General features: G+C 35.6%; 2 protein-coding genes across 2 annotated transcripts; both read left to right on the top strand.

The window, feature by feature from the left end:
- The first annotated feature begins 4,843 nt into the window (after positions 1–4,843).
- Positions 4,844–11,106, top strand: LOC141399471 (uncharacterized). Its single transcript, XM_073978314.1, has 5 exons — positions 4,844–5,715; positions 8,661–8,854; positions 8,917–9,187; positions 9,249–10,523; positions 10,592–11,106. The coding sequence occupies exons 2-5, from the start codon at positions 8,684–8,686 to the stop codon at positions 10,735–10,737; spliced, it is 1,863 nt and encodes a 620-aa protein (XP_073834415.1). The 5' UTR covers positions 4,844–5,715; positions 8,661–8,683; the 3' UTR covers positions 10,738–11,106.
- A 209-nt stretch (positions 11,107–11,315) lies between these two features.
- On the top strand, positions 11,316–18,930 carry LOC141399473 (uncharacterized). The gene is made up of 5 exons (XM_073978315.1): positions 11,316–11,689; positions 16,758–16,954; positions 17,011–17,281; positions 17,342–18,580; positions 18,641–18,930. Exons 2-5 carry the CDS (start codon positions 16,784–16,786, stop codon positions 18,778–18,780), a joined length of 1,821 nt encoding a protein of 606 aa, XP_073834416.1. The 5' UTR covers positions 11,316–11,689; positions 16,758–16,783; the 3' UTR covers positions 18,781–18,930.
- The last annotated feature ends 1,782 nt before the right edge of the window (positions 18,931–20,712 follow it).

The following is a 20,712-nucleotide window of genomic DNA, read 5'->3' as shown; positions in this document are numbered from 1 at the left end:
TAGACACTTCGAAGACAAAACGAACTTTCGCTAGATAAAACACGCTCTATTTAATAAATAATAAAAATATCAAGAAGTTTTTCGAATTAAACGAATAAATTATCTGTGGAGGGTTTTTAGGTAGCTTTAGATCTTTACTGTGAGATCATTGCAAAGATTCAATATCAATATTTTGTCGCGAAATTATATCAAACACCTTCCTTATCGTTTCAATGCTTTAATTAAACATTAGTACCGATCGTCGTCATCAAAATCTATTAGAACAGGAATTTGTTTATCTGAACGTCTTCTGATTTCACATCGTATAGGGTTATTAAATAAAATAAAATTAAAAAAAAGTAGAAAGGAGTTAATAAGTTCGGCCAGGTTGCACTTTCTATACCCTCCACCAAGAAGCGTATTAACGAAACAAATAGTTTCCTTTCGTTTATGAAAGCGGAATAGCTTAACCAGCGAATTGAGCTTTTGCATTCTCTGGCAAGACACTATATTAAATTACAGCAATCTTCGATGGAGCATACAAGCGAAGCGAAGCGAAAAACAGAGGGAATTGGAGATCTTTTCTTAGTTCGGTCTATGGAACAAATGTTCTGAAATGGGCCAGATAAGTAAATAAGTAATCTCGAACATTTGATAAAAAAATCCTCGAAATACATAAAATTGGGCAATACTGCCTAGATTTAAACCTAGATATAAATATATGTACAGTTTGTTTGGGAATAAATTGGCTATTTTCTGGAAAACACAAATCCAATTAACGACCAACTCGGTAAGAAAATGTTACTAAAATCGTCAAAAAAACTTAAATAGTGGCTACGCTACGGAATAGTCCCCTAATACCATATTGTCTGATTTTTTGTACCTTTGTAATTGTCTTGTACCTTTAGCGAAGAATAAACACCAAATTTCAGTTATTCCGGTTGAATAATGTGGTTTAAACTTTGAAAGCATCGAAAATCGAAGGGGACCGTTCTATGGGGGCTATGTTAAGACGTGGACCTATGCCGACAAATGTCTGGTGGAAAGTTTTATGCTCCAACGAAGACAGAATACACAAATTTCAGCCGTTTCGGTGTGATATTGAAATACCTAAAAATAACTAAAATCGGGAGGTACGGCTCTATCGGGGCTATATGAAGACAAACTTCAGGTGGAAAGTTGTATACCCTCACTGAAGACTCAATACCAAATTTTAGTCATTTCGGTGGGATATTGAGGTCACAACTTTCAAGGAGGACTATATGAAGGTATATGAAGGCGTGGACCTATACTGACAAATTTTAGGTGGAAAAGTTGTATATAACCACAAGGAAGACTAAATACCAAATTTCAGAAATTTCGGTGGGATATGGAGGACACAACTTTCAAAATACCGTTTATGGGGCCTATGGACCTATGACGACAAATTTCAGTTTAAAAGTTTTGCACCCCCAGCTAACTCTAAGTACCAAATTTTAGCCATTTTGGTGTTATAATGAGGCTAAAGCCTTCAAAATACCGAAAATCGGTAGCGCTCAATACCGAACAGCCTAGGAGTAATAGAAACTTCTGTACCAAATTACAAAGCTTTATCTTAAAAATTTCAAGATGACGGACATAGCTATTTCGACTTAGAACTTTATGCTGATCAAGAATATTCACATATATGTTTTAGTGCCTCCAACGAATATTTCGATGAGTTACAAACGGAATGACAAATTATAATTATATAATTATATGATCCATATTATGATTGGATTGCGAGTTCGAAATATAGCTAACGCAAATAAACAAAAGGTATCAGTCGACTTTTGCCGAACGAGATAAACACTCTGCGTGTGTGAATTGAAACTTTAAAATTATTTATGTAGTGGATTTTCAGAATTTTGTAGCCTTTTCGGATCCTGTCGACAAGAAGTTGAATGATCCAATACGTTTGGCAAAAAAAAAATAAAGAATAAGAAAAGAACCAGATTCAGAATAAATACAAGGTTGCGCAAAAGTAATCCTCCTATCAGAAATTGCTATAATTTTTGCGATTGGCCCCCTAATGTCAGTTCTGTTTTGACATTTGTGTAGTAAACACATGCGAATTACACGTTAATAAACAATGTTACGCTACACTGCTCCAGAACGCGGAATATTGGTGACTATTTATTTGACCAATAATCGGTCGGTGACTTTGGCACAACGTGAATTTTGTCGCAGACGTTTAGCCGTCCTTAATCACCACGAAGAGGAAGATGATTTTTCATCAAAAATAATCATGAGTGATGAGGCGCTCCAGACTTCTTTTTGTGGGGCTTTTTGAAGTCGCGGGTTCATGTCAACAATCCTCAGACTCTTTCAGCTCTTAAAGACAATATCCGCCAAGAATGTGAGGATCTATCGCCGGAAATTTTGACCGAAGTGCTGGAAAATGCCATAAAAAGGACTCAAATGACAATAAACTGTAGCGGCGGCCATTTATCTGATATCATATTCTCGACTTGATGTAAAAAAATTAAAAGACCAAATAAAAATAATCCACAAGAAGAATCAAACTTTTTCATTTTTTAAATTACAGCCAAAAAACATCGGAAGATTACTTTTGCGCCACCTTGTATGTATAAAACTAGTTTCTCTTCAGTAATGAATGTACTTAGCTCCAAGCTTTTAAAGATATGGTGTACTTGGTGCATCAAATATGACTTTGATCAAAGTTATGACAAATTGTATGAAATATTTTCATTTCGATGGTAACCCGGGTCTTTTTGAAAACACCCTTCGTATGTCCCTGGGGCGTTATATCCAAATCTGAACCGATTCTTACTAAAATAAATAGCGTTTATGCTTTGGCCAAAAAAATGATCTCCTCGATTTTTATGCAAATCGGACAATAAATGCGACTCTGTTTGGCTGGCTGGGAGCCACGATAACTCTCGAACGGATCAACCGATTTGGCCGGTCCAATAATTGGGTCTCATAATATTTTGTCCAATCTTTAATCAAGTTCAAACATGGGCCATATTGATCCACTCCCCGCCATAGTAGTTCAATACTTTCCTTAAAATAGTACTCATAATAACTTTTGATTGAACTAAACAATTTGGATCAAATTTTTTTTCTCGTAATAGTTCTAGATCATGGTTAAATATGGACTATATCAGACCCACATTAAAATGACTGATGATCATAATCACTTACGAATAGAGTATTTGATTTGGTCGAACTTTACACATCGTAAATGAATTAACATTAAAATAAATAAAATGGTACTCAATTTAGTACTGAATTAGTTTGGGTAACTGTTTGTGTGTAGGGTTGAGATGAAAAAGTATTAAATGGTACTGAATTAGGAGAAGGGATAGGAATGGAATTTGGTAAATAGGTACGTCCCTGTCGGTGTACAGAAATGAGATAAAGAGATTTGTTATTATTGAAAAGATAGAGCTACAATTTTGAATTGTGGTGTTACGGTCACTGTTGTTGTGTAGGGTCAAGATAAAGAGGTGATTTTGGAATATTGTTCTAAATGATAATCAATCTGGTGTGGGGGCATATGATTGAAAAGTATTCACAATTATATAAAGGTCACTGTTGGTGCGTTGAATTTTTTGAACATATGGGGCAGGAAATCTTAAATTTAGTGTTAAGTTTACTGTTGGCGTTCAGATAAGAAGGTGCTTTTAGAAATTCATAATTATGTGTACGCAAGTTGCTAAATAGGGCATCCATATACGAACGTCTGGATGTTAAGTGCGATCCATTGTGAATGCAACAAACTAGCGACGTATTCGCCAAGTATCAAGAATTAAAATTATTGTTAATGCAGCAAACGCGTATTTCAATAAATGCGTTTCATGCTTAAACAAAATAAAATTAGTATATTATTATATACTACTAATATGCATTGACGTACTCAATTCCATAATAATTGCATGTAAACTTTAACACAAACAACAATGTATCAAAATATTAATTGTTTTTTATTTTTTAGACACGAGGTAGAGCAAGTTATCGATATACTCCTTCACATATGGGCCCGAAATATTTAGGACCACTCCATCATACATTTCTCGCACTAAAGTTTTTACCCTGGGTTTACAAATGACAGGACAGTTGTCTTCATGTATTGATTGTCAAAATCCCACAACTTGCCTGTGTGACGTAGGCGTCCCGACAATGCAAAAACAGTTGTAAAATTATGATTGAAAATCATCGATTTCCCTTTGTTTTCCGTTCACACATTTTGTCCTTGCTTGTGTTCTTTTGTTGTCAACACATTTCAATCATTATTTCACACATTTGTACAAAAAAATTCAAAAATTTTTTAACCCTACTATCTCTGAAAAAATGGTGGACAGCTGGAAGACAAACGACAAATATATGTATGTGTTAGTAAATCAGAGTTGTATTTGGATACAAATTGGTTGGTGTAAACGCCTAGTTAGTAGTCATTGTTACAATGCTATAATTTTATTCTGTGTATATTGTGTTGAGACATTCCTGTTTGAGATCTTCCCTACTAATGCTGCCAGTTGAAATCGCAAAAAGTGATCTGCGAACTGTCAGTGTTAATCGCCGCGTCTTCACACAATTTATTTAGCCAACCATATGATATTACTGTCGTTATTGCTGACATTTGTATTGTATCATCTAATACAATTGCAAGCTTATTGCCATACATACCACTGTGCACAGTATCGCTTGTTATTACTATTTTTTAAATTTTGTCGGCTAGTGTTAGACGATGTAATAATAATTGTTATCAAAAAGCTGATAACATTCGAAAATCAATGTCACTATCAAATTTCAAATAAATGCTTAGATTATTTAACTTAAACAGTTATATTATTTAATGAACAAAATGCTTTTCAATATCAGAATACAATGAGAAATTGACCGGCATTAACACGAGTGTGTTAAAGTACAAATTTTGTCTACCAACCACACTAATTTTCTACGTCAGTATACACTCGTATACATATATATGTAGCAAGAGTCAAGAAGTAACTCTGTTAATCAAACATACCAATTTTTTTGTTAATTTATTAACCATTATAAAAGATGATTCAGTCAAAAGAGTGTAGATATACATAGCTCTTAGCATGGCCATAAGAATTGAGATAAAATTAACATTATTTCATTCAGAGGCTCTCTTTTGAAGAGAATGTGACTAATCGCCCACGAAATTTATTGAGTGTTAATGATGACTTTGTAAAATTGCCGTCAACCATGTCCGATATACGATATCATTTACATAGCTGTACGAAGTAGGGGAAACATACATAAACGCAATATGTATTTTAATTTCTAAGATGATCAATGTTGCAATAGTTCTTTTGTTTGAAATAAGACAATGAAAATAGTTATTTGACATGGAAAGAAAACATTTGTGTTGCATTTGTTTTTTCTTTTTCTTTACAAAAAGCGCGGTTGTATTATTTTTCTAACATCAGAACTGATAAGTATGGCACGAAGAGAGGAACGACAGTTAAACATGATGGACGATTGAATAACCATATTCTAGCTATAAAATGAATAGCGGGCCGTACCTACTCTTAAGTCAGTTAGCGTGTGTCAACAAGTAAAGTTGTATCGGTTGTTCTTTTTTGGAAGAAAACAGTGATTTCGTGTATAAATAATAATAATAAACAATTTTGAAAATTAAAAGTATTGTGTATTTTGACGTCACTTAACATTGAAATTATAGTCGTCTGTCAAATGTTATCAGCTACAAATAATAAAATTATAGTAAGTGATTTTCAGCGCTGTGATTGAAAAGATTTAATGAAAAAAGTCAATAACAACAAAATTTGTGTGAAATGCAATTAATTATCGTGAATAAAAATAACACTGTGTCTGATGGGCTAACGGAATTGTACATTTAGTTTACTTTTTTACATTACCACTCATATTTTGGTAAATCATTGCAGATTTATAACTGATATAAGATTTACATTAATAAATGCGTACTTCTATGTTATACTTGTGGATATTCGTTGCCCAAGAAATATTGGCAGGAGTAAAAGGAATTTGTTTATCGCATCTTAACTCTTTCTACCTTTGAATTTTTAGCAGTACCTAGTGACAATTTTAATTTTCTATTTTGTTGAAATAAGAGTGAACGTAGGAGCGTATGTGTAATGGACATATATAAATATTCATACGTGCTATATGTTTCTGGATATATGTAAATAAACAAGTGATCCATGACCCAGATACTGGCCTATATTAAAAGTCCTTCTATTACACAGATAGAATGGCTCGGATCATAGTAAGATAGGTTTATAGGAAATGTTTATAGGAAAGGGAGAAGTTGTCGAAAACTTCGCAAAATGGCCTTTCCTCACCCATGAAGTGAATAGTAAATTTTGGTGGAAATTCTTAATTAATTTAATTAATTCATTAAGGGAGTTGTATTGAAAAATTATGTCTAGCGAAGTCACACACCTTCATCCAATATGCTACACTGGTGGTTATTCAGCTTATCGGGCATATCAGATGTGAGTGACTAGACAAAGGTGGATGTTCAGAACTTATATTTATATGAACATTATTACTTATTTACAGATGTGAAGTATTTTGAAACCCTTTATCTATCAAATCTACCTTATTGTTTTCCAGAATAACTTAAGATTATGTCCCCAAAATATATCATTGCAAGTATTTAAATAAACAGGGTGACATGGGAACCAGGATGACACCGTAATTTTAGCGGTGGTTCGGTTTGTTGTCTAGTATCTAGAGTATTTAGCCATTTTGCGACAAAATCCAGGTGAAGATGCTGGTGGGGAATTTAGTATCACAAGGTAGATGTAGAATGTGGATATAATCACGTGCTCGAAGCCATGAACAAGCCATGAAGTGCTACAGTCCTACGAGGGTGTATACACCTGGAGATACTATCAAAAATAGTTTTAGATCCCAAGTAGGTTTGGACGAAATCCGTTTCACACAATTTGGAGTCGATTTAGCCCTGTACGTCCGTTCGTCTCTCCGTTTGTCAGGCTGGCTGGTGCACACACTAATTCTGGAACGGAACAACGGATTTGGTTCAAACTTTACTTCTCGTAATATTTTGTCCAAATTTAGTTCAATTTCGAAGACGGGTCATATCGGCCCACTCCGTCGGGTACCTCCCCCACAAAAGTTAAATTTTTCTCGCAAGAATTATGCCCACGATAACTCTCGAAGGGACTAACCGACTCTGTCCATACTTTGCACATCGTAATATTTCTACCAGACATAGATGAAGTTCGAATATGGAATATATCCTTCGGGTACCTTCCACACAAAATTGCGGAAAAGTGCAGTTTAAGACCTCCTCTCTAATAGTTTTGATTTTTGTTGCAACGACATGTATTCGCTGCCCCCATTACAACGGTACCAATTTTTTTCAAGGGTAAGTCCATACTTCCTGGGAAAATTACCTGAAAGATTTAAAAACCCGCTAAGGAATGTTGTACACGATAACTCTCCAATGGATAAACCGATTCGGTTCAAAATTTGGCAATCGTAATATTTTGTCCTAGCTTAAATCAAGTTCTAAGATGGGCTATATCAGCCCACTTTTTTGGGTACCTCCCCCACAAAAGCTTAAAACTTTTCGCTAAAGTGGTGCACACGTTAACTCTCGAAGACAGTAACGAATTTGGTCCATACTTTGCACATCGTGATATTTCCATGAGACATAGACCGGTTTGTGATATGGACTATAAATGTCAACATCTTCGGGTACCTCCTAACAAAAATTCGGAAAAGTGCAGTTTAGCACCTCCTCGTTTTGATTTTTCTTGCAACAGGTTGCATTCAAGGCCTCTATTACGATGGTAAAAGTTTTTGAGTGGCAAGCCCATACTTCTTGAGAAAATTACCTGAAAGGTGAAAAACCCTACGGCCAGCAAGGGCATTGGCTGGTGGAATGGACAATTTTCGAACCGAATACTGTGCTGGTCCACACTTTGCATATCGTGATATTTCATCGAATATTAGTTTTAATTCGAAGGTGAGTCCACTCCTTCTGGCACCTCCCCCACAAAATGTCAAAAATATTAGCTAAAATGGTACGCGCGATATCTCATAAACGGAGCAACCGATATGGTCCAAATTTTATTCAAAAGTGGGCACAATCGGTCCACTCCTTGTGGTACCACCCACAAAAATGTACTACATTTTTGTTTAAGTGCGGTTAAGGGCCTGTTCGCGGATCCTTTGGCAATTTTTACAGAAGGTACTCCTTGTGTCCCTGTTTATAGCGATAATACGTTTTTCGTGGGCAAGTCCATGGTGGGCGCGATATCTATCGAGAGGAATGACTCCCAAAATAAGATCCACTTCCAAAATGGGCTATGTTGGTCCATTCCTTAAGGTACATATCTCCCGCAAAACTTTTGAGCTTTAATGCAAATACATGTTATTATCGGCAAATTGATACGCTCAAAATTCTGAAAACCCCATAAATGCATACGTTTTTTTGAGAAAAAGTGTTTCAGTTCACACTGACTGAGGGTAAAGCTCCGTCGACAAAGCCTACTGATACTTTTTTACTTGTTGTTATAACAATATAAATTTTTTTTCGTTAGCAAATCCATGCTTCCCGACAAACGGGACCAACACTTTCTTCTCGGATCGCGTTAAAATTGCGCCAAAATTTAGTTTTATCTAACTTATATAATATTTACGTTACTTATTTACAGGTCAAGAAGTAAAAATCAACAAAATGCCACAAGAAAAAGTCACAATTGAAGATACCAATAATGTACCAGTCTACAAAGAAACTACCAAGCCCAAAAAGCCAAAGAGGCGAGACAAAAGTGATTTGGGTCCGAATTTCGTAGCTCCGGATGGTGGATGGGGTTGGGTGGTGTGCATAGCATCTGGTTTATGTAATGTAAGTAAATTGTCATGGAAATATAATTCCCAACTAATGTTGTTTTATGATTCCAAATATAGCTCTCACTGTTTCCTCCCTTGCAACAATATGGCCTTGTCTATAGGCAACGTATGGCTAAATTTGGTTTTGATGCCAAACAAATTACCACAATTGTTAATGCAATGATGGCCCTCTCCTCGTTAATTGGTTTGGTGAATGGTGCCATGTTCAGAAGATTCTCTTTTCGACAAGTGGCATTGGTGGGAAGTGCTATGGCTTTTACTGGTGTTTTCCTATCGGCATTTTGTGAAACCTTTATTCAATATATTATTTGTTTGTCTACGATTTATGGTAAGAAGAGAAGTTACAAATAATCTACAGATATTAATGGATTGTCTTATTTCTTTCCCAGGTATTGGAATGGGTTTGTGCATGGCTTCAAATGCATTAGCCGTAAACACATATTTCAAAAATAAACGTAGAAAAGCCACCGGATTTACATGGACTCTGACGGGTTTGGGACCCATAATTTTCCCTCATGTCTCAATGTTGCTATTAGCCTATTATGGACCTCAAGGTTCAATTCTGGTATATGCTGGCATATCATTAAATGCCTTTTTATGTGCCTTGACTTTGCAACCTGTCCAGTGGCATGTACCTCAGCCCCAGGAGGATAAAGAAGCGATAAACAATGGAACCAACAATGAAATTGAATCGTTTGAATGTGATTATTGTCAAAGTCAAAAGAAGGAAAAACGTGGTCTCTTCACAGCGGAATATCTCTTCAATGATGATGATCCCCAAACACCGGGATATGAAATTATTGAACCTGGTACTCCAATGATAGCTCGAGCTAACGATGGTTGGTTTGGTTCCAAATTGTCATTGGCAACGGCACCTCGTTACAGATCAACAAGATTCCTGAAACAACTTTCCAAACAAGAAAGCATTGAAAATGGTTATGTGCCAGATCAGGAGAGTTACCTCGCCCAAACCAATCACTTCCATCGTGAAAGAAAGGAGTTTCAACGTCAAATTAGTCGAATAAGTGTAAAATCTAAAACGGAAAGCGCCCACTGCACTTGTGCCGAGGAGAAAGCGCTATTGCAGAAAATAAACGAAGACGCCAAGAGGCAAGAGGAAGCCAAGTTGCAAGCACTGATAGAAGAAGAAGAACTACGGAAAAGCCGTATGACATTTTGGCAAAAAGTTGTGGTATTTTTCGACTTGGATTTGCTGCGAGATTTCACCTTTATAAACCTGGTGGTTGGCATGACAATCATGACATTTGGGGAAATGAATTTTGGCGTCTTGACACCGTTTATTTTGAATAGTTTTGGTTACAGTGACTCGCAGATATCTGTGGCAATGTCGGTGCTTGCAGGCGTCGATATTTCCGTACGTTTCCTTGGACCATTTGCTTTGGAAAAGGTCAAACTTGGTAATCGTGTGTTACTTGCCATTGGCATCATTGCCATTTCGATAGGAAGAATGATTGTGACCTTCACCGATTCCTATAATGTCGTCTTGGGGCTATTTATGTTAATTGGCTTTGGCAAAGGTTTGCGAACCATTTTCTCGCCACTCATCATTCCCAGTTATGTTCCATTGAAGAGATTGCCAGCTGCCACTGGTTTGCAACTGATATTCAATTCAATCGTGTCATTTTCTCTGGGTCCCGTTTTAGGTAAGAATTGCTATACAGGAAACAATTGTTCTCAATATTTATGTTTTTTTCTTTTTTTTAAATTTTAGGAACCATTACCGATCAGTTTGGCTACAAAACCACCATTCATTTTATAAACATTTTAACTGGAGCAACATTACTTTTCTGGCTAATTGAATCCTTGGTTAGACGAAGTCTAAAGAAAAAGCCCACAGTGGCGGTCGATAATTCGTAAAACAAAAAAATAATTTTAATTTAAAAACTTCCATTCTTTGAAGTTGAGTTTTAACGTAGAAACATTAAAGACTGCTTAATATATTAATATATTGTGTTTGTAGATAAATAAGTTAAATTGTACAAATATGTTCATAAGTACAAATATTGTATAATAAAAATTATTATTATAATAATTATTTTTCAATTATTAGCTAAACTGCCAAATAAATATCAACGATCTAAATGTAAATTTCTGTAAATATTACTACGTTTCGTTAATTGTTACTTCCTAGGTTTATTGACAAAAAATAAAATATGTAGATCATATACGAAAAGTAGAATTACTTTCAATATTCGTTAAATAAATCATATGAAAATTTAAATTATACACTAACTTTGTTTTCAATTTTTATTTCAATCTGTCCACTCTAAATGTCCAATAATATAGCCGACATAAATAACAAATGAGAGTAATTGTAATCAATGTATGTATGTGTGACGCGATAAGGTGGGTTGAGGTGAATTTTCTCAAATTTAGACTTTCGAGTCAATAAAATTAAAGAACGCTATCGCCAAATATTTATTAAGTTCGTTGTCGTGCACGGATCTTTCAACAACTCGAATGGCGGATAAGCGAAAAATTATTTAAAGTTTATAAGAACAAAATGATAATAGAGTAAGGAATATTTTACGAACCACAACAAAAAATTCTTATAAACGTGTGATAATATTAAAGAGGTTTGTTCGGTCCGTCTACCCTAACAACTATCTCATCAATGAAAAGTGTGCGAACACAATGACCAGTGAATTTTTCAATAACATTGATTGAATATCTGATAAAAGTGTTAAAAAGTTTTAAAAATCCAAGTGGGTTATTTCAGTTTAACACAAGTTATCTGAGGTAAATGTTCTTTAGTTTATGGTGCGTGACAAAAAACATAAGAAAGGATACCGTGAGATTCGATAGAAAGGTACGTTTCGTAAGTAATAACTTTTCGATTTGAAAATTTTTGTTTACCAAGTGAGATGTCAATAGAATATTGAATTATACTGTGCAACAAAATGGAGGGAAATGTCTGGGGCACGGAAAATTCCTCTTGGGGAAGAAAGACCTTGGTGAGTCATTTTGTGCATTTACATTGTTTTTGTTCAGAAAAAGACTATATTTTGTTGTTTTTTTGTATATTCGTTACAGAACATACAAAAGCACAAAACACAGTTTTTTTCTGAGCAAACAGGGGTAAATGTAAAAAATGACTATGAATAACGCGACAAAATCGATTAGTTGTAAATGAGAGCCGTACCTAAAATTTTCTGAGCGATATTTTTGCAGAACATTTCGAAGCTTAAAAACGTCATCTTGTGGTACTTTTATAGCGGCTTTAAAATAAAGGACGAAAGGACATTAAAGGAAGCGAGTTAGAAGGTCGAAGTGCTCTACGAAAATAGCCATCATTCGATTCGACTGAAGACATGTCATCTAAAAAATAAGCTAAAGCAACACTGAACAAAGTTATAACGCTAATTCCTAATGACTTACAGAGTCTCTAGCAAATACTTCATCACGCCCTAACGCGGAAGTTCGACTCACGGCGGATCTGTCCTTCGGGGTTCTTAATACACTCACCAAGGGCTTTCATCTCCAAAGGGAATTATCTCTGCCCCAAAATTTGTGTTCACAGTGTTATCACAAAGCAAATGCTTATCAATTACGTCACTACCCGCCGTTGATTTTGAAATGAAAGTGGATTAGTATGTATGTAGTCAGTTATAAAATATTAAATCGTAGTGAGAGCGACTGTTATCGGGGAATTTAATCGCTTATAACGAAATCCAAAAGGCCGGAATTTCTGTCCTTTATATTCCACACAAATAAATATCGTTTACAACGTCGTCGCTTCACAGCAAAAATTCGGATCCGTAACACATTACACATTGGTGTATACAAAAATAACTACTTATATTACTCCTTATTAAGTAATGAGTACGGTGGCACAGAGCTTGTGTGTCCGATTACAAATCCAAGGGTTGTGTGTTCAACGCTCACCGTCGGCCGGGTACTTTTAAAACAACCCTTAATGTTCGTGTGTGTGGCCGAGTGTGTAGCGTGTTAGGCTACAAAACAGAAGTTCGTGTGTTCAATGCAGCAGATGGCGAAAAAAAAAATAAAAATAACAATTAAAAAAGTATCAGTCGGCTTCGCCGACAGAGATGTACCTTCAGCCTATGTATATTGAAACAATTTGTTCCCCTAAAACGTATGTATTTTGATTAGGATTAAAGATCAGAAGTTTCGCGGAGGAGATACTAAAAGGAATGGATCGACATTGACCATTATGGAAGGAGATCTCCAGCCACTACATAAGGTGCCATAGGGGATTTTTACACCCTTCGGGCTGTTTGCTCAAGAAGTATGGACTTGCCCCTAAAAAGACTTTTGCCGTCGTAATTGAGGCAGCAAAGGCAAGTTATAAAACAAAAATCAAAGTGATTCGATGTCAGGTCTTAAAATGAACTTTCCGAAATTTTGTTTGGGAGGTACCGGATGGAGTGGACAAATATAGTCCATATCTGAACCTGATCAATATCTGGCAGGTATATTAGGATGTGTAAAATATGGACCAATTCGACCGCTCCCTTCAGGAGTCACCGTACGAACAATTTATCCGAACATTTTTTAACTTTTGTGGGGGAGGTACCTGAAGCAGTAGACCTATATCTTATCTTCGAACTTAAACTATGTTTGGGCAAAATATAACTAAGGCCAAATTTTGGACCGAATCGGCAGATCCGTTCGAGATTGTTTGCAACTTTCAGTCTATTTTCTCAGGAAGTGTATACTTTCCCCTGATGAAACTTGTACCGTCGTATGGGGGGCAGTTGCTAAAACAAAAATCAAAGCGATTCGAGAGATTGCCCTAAACTGCACTTTTCCGAAATTTTGTGTAGGAGGTACCATAAGGAGTGGACCGATTGAGTCCATATTGAAACTTTATCTATGTCTGGTACACATTTCATGATGGGAAATGCTTGGACCAAATCGGTCACTCCCTTCAAGAGATATCGTTCGCACAAATTTTCCGAACATTTTCGAACTTTTGTGGGGGAGGTACCGGAAGGAGTGGACCGATATAAGTCATCTTCGAACTTAAACTTTGTTTGGGCAAAATATTACGAAAGCAAAAATTTGAACTGAATCGGTTCATCCGTTCGAGAGTTATCGTGCGCTCCAGCCAGACAGGGAAACAGACGGACGGACATTGCTCAATCGACTCCAAATTATCTTAAACACATTTCGTCCAAACATACTTGGGGTCTAAAACCATTATTTCAATGAGGCACCTTTTTCCCGTATGGAAGTGTATATATACCCTTGTTAACATAAATGCTGAGGGTATAAAAAATATGAAGTGTGTTGAAATTGAAAACAAATTCCACCTCAACTGTTCTAAAAATAGAAAATATAATTTTTTAACTTATAGCTTTTTTTTCCAACTTCCAGTTGCCATAAAATACCTACATAGTTATTCTAGTGGTTATATTGGTCATAGAATAACTAGTTATTCAGTGCGACATGCCCTTGTTAAAATAATGGGTTAGTAGGGGGTTTTGTAAGTAGTTACGACTACCAAAAAGTACTATAAAAACCCATTATTTTGGAAGGATGTTTTTGCTGGGTTATAACGTCATATCGGTTGTAACGTCGGTGAAATATGTGAATTTTGCTATCGGTTATAACGTCGAAACATACGAAGTAAAAACAATCTCTCCATATTTCGTTGTATGTATATTTTTTTCAACGACTCACATGGAGGCGCTCTCAAGTCAATTAAGCTTGAATTTTTACCACCCAATGTCATATCTGTTTTACAACCCATGAACCAAGGTGTAATATAATCATTAAAATCACATTGCCGGAATCGGAAAATATCCACTATCCTGGCAAGAATAGAAAAGGATCAAATTAAATGTGTTGGATGCCGTGTTATTGTTACATGAAACGTGAAGAAATATAACGTCTTCTGCCATTGCTAATTGTTTTCATCGTACGCGATTGTCAATAGTCCGTTAAAGGATTCTGAAGACATTTATCTTTATTCTCATTTCTCCAAGCACGTAGAAAATATTGATGAATAAGTTGCCATCGATGACAATGTTTTCACATCTGCCACGTAAAATGACGACATCATATTGGAAGATGAAGGCAATTTTATCGAAGAAATTTAGGTACTACAGAACCAGAAAATGCAAAAAAAATATGCATATTTTTGGGGCATTAACGGAAAATAAGGCCTAAAGCACATTGTTAGGGGTTATAGTATTACTTCGGCCCCCTAAAGGAATTTCGGCGGGGGTAAAGCATGATATCAGTGGAATACACTATAAACTAACCAATACGAGCTATTCTTGTATAAAAATGTGCATCAATTAACCTTAAAGTTGATTTTACTACTAATGTCCCTAATTAGCTGGCCAGGCTAATATAGAGCATTTTTAGAAAAGTGGGCTGTGCTTCCCCCAAATATGGAGATTTTCCGTACGTTTTGACATCACTCGATAGTGCTTACACCAGTACCTTATATGCAAAATTTATTTCATCAAAATCTTCACATGTTTAAATGTAATAGAGTAATCTATTAAACTGAATTTATTGTCCCTAATTAGCTTCCGCCACTGTATGTATATAGACGGACAAGTAATAAAACAACGTATTTATACCCAAAAGCCACTATACGTAATTTAATTTCACCTCTTTTATCAGTATCGTTTATAACCACTATCGCTTATAGCGTCCCTTGACTGACGGTATAAGCGATTTCGAGTGAGTAGAGCGTGAGTCGTTTAAATTAACATGAATTGAAATTGCAAATCAGTTTGTGTCCTACATCTCCCAAATAAAAATTTTTCGTTCGCACTCAAAATTGTGCTCGAGATATCACATTTTATTTATACTTAAACTCCAATATTTTCAAAAACGTAGAAATGGTGGATAATTGTCCATATTTTATTTAGTTTCTTGTTTTTGTTTTTCAAAATTGATTCCGATATTTCCTTGGTATTATATACAAATAGAGATTTCATTTCTAAGTGAAATATAACGGAGAACATTTTTGTCTTTGACTACATTCTTCTCAAATAATGTTTTCTTGAACAATTTTGCATAAACTCAGATAAAGTACGACTTTACCCTTTAAATTCTGTTTTTGATTTTTACATATTCCTCGAGTTTAAATAATATATAGAGTTTTGATGTATTCTTGGACTTATTGTCAAATATTGTGGTTATCAAATTTGTTAAATTTGTATCAATATTTTGATCCTTCTGTGTGGTTTTCTTTTTCATTGCTGGCCCATATGTACCATTTTAGATTTTTGAGGCCCCAAAGTGAATACCCCAAACTTTCTTCTTTCGCGAGTTTTTATTGCAGCTCTAAGTTACCATTCCAATAGAAATCGCTAATAGTACAAAAAAACAATACAACTTTAAGTCTTGTATTTTTTTTACTACGGCTAAGTAACCGATAACCACTTACTTCGCTCTACATGTTCTAGTAAGCTAGTGGGTTAGTAAGGGGTTATGTAATGAGTATTTTTGCTCGGACTTTTTTGGGACTTTTATGTACTCGGACATAGCGCTCACAATTTGTTGGGAATTATGTCCGCCATGTGTTCAAAGAGGTTTTTGTATCTGTTCAACGAGCCATCATCTTTTAATGTTTAACGTTTTTTCTAAGGCAAAGATTTTTAAATGTTAAAAATTTTTGTATCTGTCCAATGGCTAACGTTTTAAATACCGGCTAAAGTTTGACCGTTCGTCTATTTCGATCTCGAATTTTAAATTTTTAAAACAAAATTATTTAAATTAACATGAATTGACGTTGGAAATAAGTCCTAAAAAGCTTGGGCTTTATGACCTACATCTCCCAAATAAAAATGTTTCGTTCGCACTCAAAATTGTGCTCGAAATATCACATTTTATTTATACTTTATTTTAAATTCTTTACATGGATTTTCACTAAAACGTGTTATCTTTTTTAGGTAGAAATTCATTCCAAGTAATAATCATGGCAAAAGATAAATCTACACCCAAAAAAGACCCCTACGCCGCAGTCTATAATGGAACGAACAAACCAAAGAAGCCCAAAAGGCGGGATAAAAGCGATTTGGGGCCAAATTTTGTAGCTCCCGATGGTGGTTGGGGTTGGGTAGTGTGCATTGCGGCTGGCCTTAGTAATGTGAGTAAATACATAAGGCATTGCAATTTTATTAATATCGCAGATTTTCCGAACAGTTTTCTGTACTTCCAGCGCTACAGCAATATGGTCTCATTTACAGACAACGTATGACATCGTTTGGTTTTGTTGCCAAAGAAACCACTGTAATTTTTAACGTGGCCATGGCTTTGTCTTCCTTGGTTGGTTTAGTCAACGGTGCCATGTATCGGAGATTTACATTTCGACAAGTGGGTATGGTAGGAGGAATTCTTACATTTCTGGGAATTTTATTCTCGGCATTTTGTACGACATTTGTGGAATATTTAATATTCTTCTCATGTGTCTATGGTAAGTGAAAGAGAAATTTGGGTCCTAAGTTGAAAGTATTTAATTTATTTTCATTTCCAGGTTTGGGAATGGGTCTGTGTATGGGCGCAAGTGCATTGGCAGTTAATACCTACTTTAAGAAAAAACGCAGGCGAGCCACAGGCTTCTCTTGGACCATAACTGGTCTGGGACCCATTATATTTCCACAAATTTCACGACTGGCTCTTGGTTACTACGGCGGACAGGGTTGTATTTTCATATTTTCCGCAATTGCCTTGAATGCATTTCTCAGTGCAACAACTTTTCAACCTGTTCTTTGGCATGCGCCTAAGCCTGAGGAAAACAACACAATAAAGGAAAATGAGACAGCAACATCTAAAGTAGACAATAGTGATGATATCCGGTGTAAATATTGCCTACAAAATGAAGAATTCGCTGAGAAAAGAAGTATATTCTCCTCACAGTATCTATTCAATGAAGATGATCCCGAAAAACCGGGTTATGAAATTATTGAACCAGCCACTCCCATGATGACTCGTGCTAATGATGGATGGTATGGATCAAAGTTATCACTGGCGGAACATAGATCCGTAAAGGGCTCGAGGAAAAACTCAATTCTTGACGGTGGACATAAAGAAAGTAATCTAACCAAACCAAACTATTTTAATCGTGAAAGGGAAGATGTCAATAGCTACGCCAGCAATACTGCTGTGAGCGGTTTCAAATGCACTTGTGTCGAGGAAAGGGCATTGTTGCAAAGCAAAAAGAAGGAAGAAGAACTGGCCAAACTACAATTGCAGCAAGAGGAGGATGAAAAGAGTCGCATTTCTTTCTGGCAAAAGGTTGTGGTATTTTTTGATTTTGATCTGCTAAAAGATATGACATTCCTTAACTTGGCTGTGGGTATGACTGTCATGATGTTTGGAGAAATTAACTTTTCAATTTTGACGCCATTCATCTTGAACAGTTTTGGTTACAGCGATACTCAAATATCTCTAGCCATGTCTTTGTTGGCCGGTGTAGATATCTCGGTACGTTTCTTAGCACCTTTTGCTTTGGAGAAGGTCAAACTACCGAATCGGGTGTTATTTGCATTCGGCATCATTGCAATATCCATCGGCCGTTTTATTGTGACGTTAACTGATTCATATAACGTTGTATTGATCGTCTTCGGTTTGATTGGCTTTGGTAAAGGTTTCCGTACAATATTCTCACCACTCATTATACCAAGTTATGTTCCACTGAAACGATTACCAGCTGCCTCAGGATTACAATTGATTTTCAGTTCAATGGCTTACTTTATTTTGGGTCAACTGTTGGGTAAGTTCTTGCCGTAATGCAATATAAGTTATGTTTTAACACTGGATGTTTAACTTGCAGGTATTATAACGGATCGCTTTGGATATTCTGCAACTATACACACAATCAATGCTTTGACATTGTTGACTTTATTATTCTGGTTATTCGAGTCTTTAGTCCGTAGATGTCTGGGTAAAAAGATGCCGGAAGATAGTAGTTAACGTGATAGAAGTTTTATGCTTCTTGTTATTTAGTTTTCTTGATATAAGTTGTAAAGCAAGACTTTTGGAGTTATTTTATTAATATTTTGTATTTCTGCCTGTTATTAATGATTATGTATTACTTTTTTTTTAAATATAAAAAATATAAAATTTATAAAAAATTAATTTTATTTATTTCAAAAACATGATCGTTTTATTGACAAATGGACCAAGTAATGTTTTCATAGCATACTGTTAGGCGCTACACAATTGTCGTTATCTGAAATTATGTTATGTTGAGACTGCTGTTGCTGTTATCATTCTGTTGATTTTCCAAGAAATTAATAGAAAATAAGTAGTTAAGGGGCGACAACTAATTGTAAAGCCCAATAAAGGTCATTTTTCATGAATGTTTTCCAAGAAATCTTCGTAACTTTTGTTAGTAGATTTTTTTTTTATCTGAAAGATCACATCCTACTTAATCCGCTTTCTTTTTTAGTTTTTGTTTTACGTGGTTTTGCAAATGGCCGCCTACGAAATCCTGTTTTTATTAAAGTGGTGCCAAATCTAGCTCAAGAACCGGTCGTCATATATTTTTTGGTGAGCTTATTTAAAACATAATAATCTAATCCTTCATCGATCTTTTTTAATATTAGGTTCTACAGAAATGGTGAACAGAAAAAATCAACATTTTAATTTTTGTCTAAAATAACTTTTTTGGTCATAAAATGGACAAAAAATTAAAAAAATCGATCGATGAAGGATTGATTTATACATATATCCTTGATAAGCTCAAAAACACGTATGGCAATCGGTACATTAGTTTTCGAGCTAGAGTTGGCACCGATTTCAAAATCTATTTCGAGGAAAACGGGTTTCTAGTTTCTATGCTACATACAAAACTCAATAAATTTTCCCCATCCGACGGTCATATATCAGGTTATACTGTTCTGATCAAATTGAAAGTCCGTCTGCCTGTCTGGCTGGCTGGAGCGCACGATAACTCTCGAACGGATCAACCAATTCGGTCCAATATTTGGCTTTCGTAATATTTTGTCCAAACTTAGTTTAAGTTCGAAGATGGGTTATGTGGGTCCCCTACCCCACAAAAGTTCGGAAATGTTCGGAAAATTTTTTGAAATTGATTTTTTTGTTTTAGCAACTTATATTCACTGCCCCCCATACGACGGTATAAGTTTCATCAGGGACAAGTCCATACTTCCTGAGAAAATAGCCTGAAAGGTACAAAAAAACCCTATGACACCGTGTGTAGTGGTTGGAGCGAAAGATTACTCTCGAACGGATCTGCAGATTCGGCCCAAAATGTGGCCTTCGTAATATGTTGTGCAAACTATGTTTAAGTTCGAAGATAAGTCATATCGGCGCACTCCTTCAGGTACCTCCCCCACAAAAGTTCAAAAATGTTCGGAAAAAATTGTGCGCACGATAACTCTTGATGGGAGTGACCTATTTGGTCCATACGTTACACATCCTAATATATCTATCAAATATAGATCAGGTTCGAATATGGACTATATTTGTCCACTCCTTCGGGTATATCCCACACAAAATTTTCAACAAATTCACTTTAAGACCTGCTCTCGAATCACTTTAGTTTTTGTTGAAGGAACTTGCACTCCCTGCCTCAATTACGACAGTAAATTTTTTTTCAGGGGCAAGTCCATACTTCTTGAGAAAACAACCCGAATCCAATCCTTGTGGTACCACCCACACAAATGTTCAACATTATTGGTCTGTTCGAGGATCCTTAGGACGAAGGTTTTCCTAGTGGCCCTGTTTACAGCGATATTATGTTTTTCGTAGGCTAGTGTGATAAAAAAAGCTCCATCTATCGATATCCCCACAAATTTGCTTTAATCATATCCATACTTTTGTCGGTTCATACACCCAAAATGTTGAAAATCCCCCTAAATACATAATTTTTTTTTTTTT

The sequence above is a fragment of the Musca autumnalis genome, unplaced genomic scaffold (assembly GCF_047663935.1).
Source record: "Musca autumnalis isolate F117 unplaced genomic scaffold, ASM4766393v1 scaffold_3, whole genome shotgun sequence".
NCBI classification, from domain to species: domain Eukaryota; kingdom Metazoa; phylum Arthropoda; class Insecta; order Diptera; family Muscidae; genus Musca; species Musca autumnalis.
Note: the sequence above shows the minus strand (reverse complement) of the source record. Positions and strands in the feature narration are given on the sequence as shown.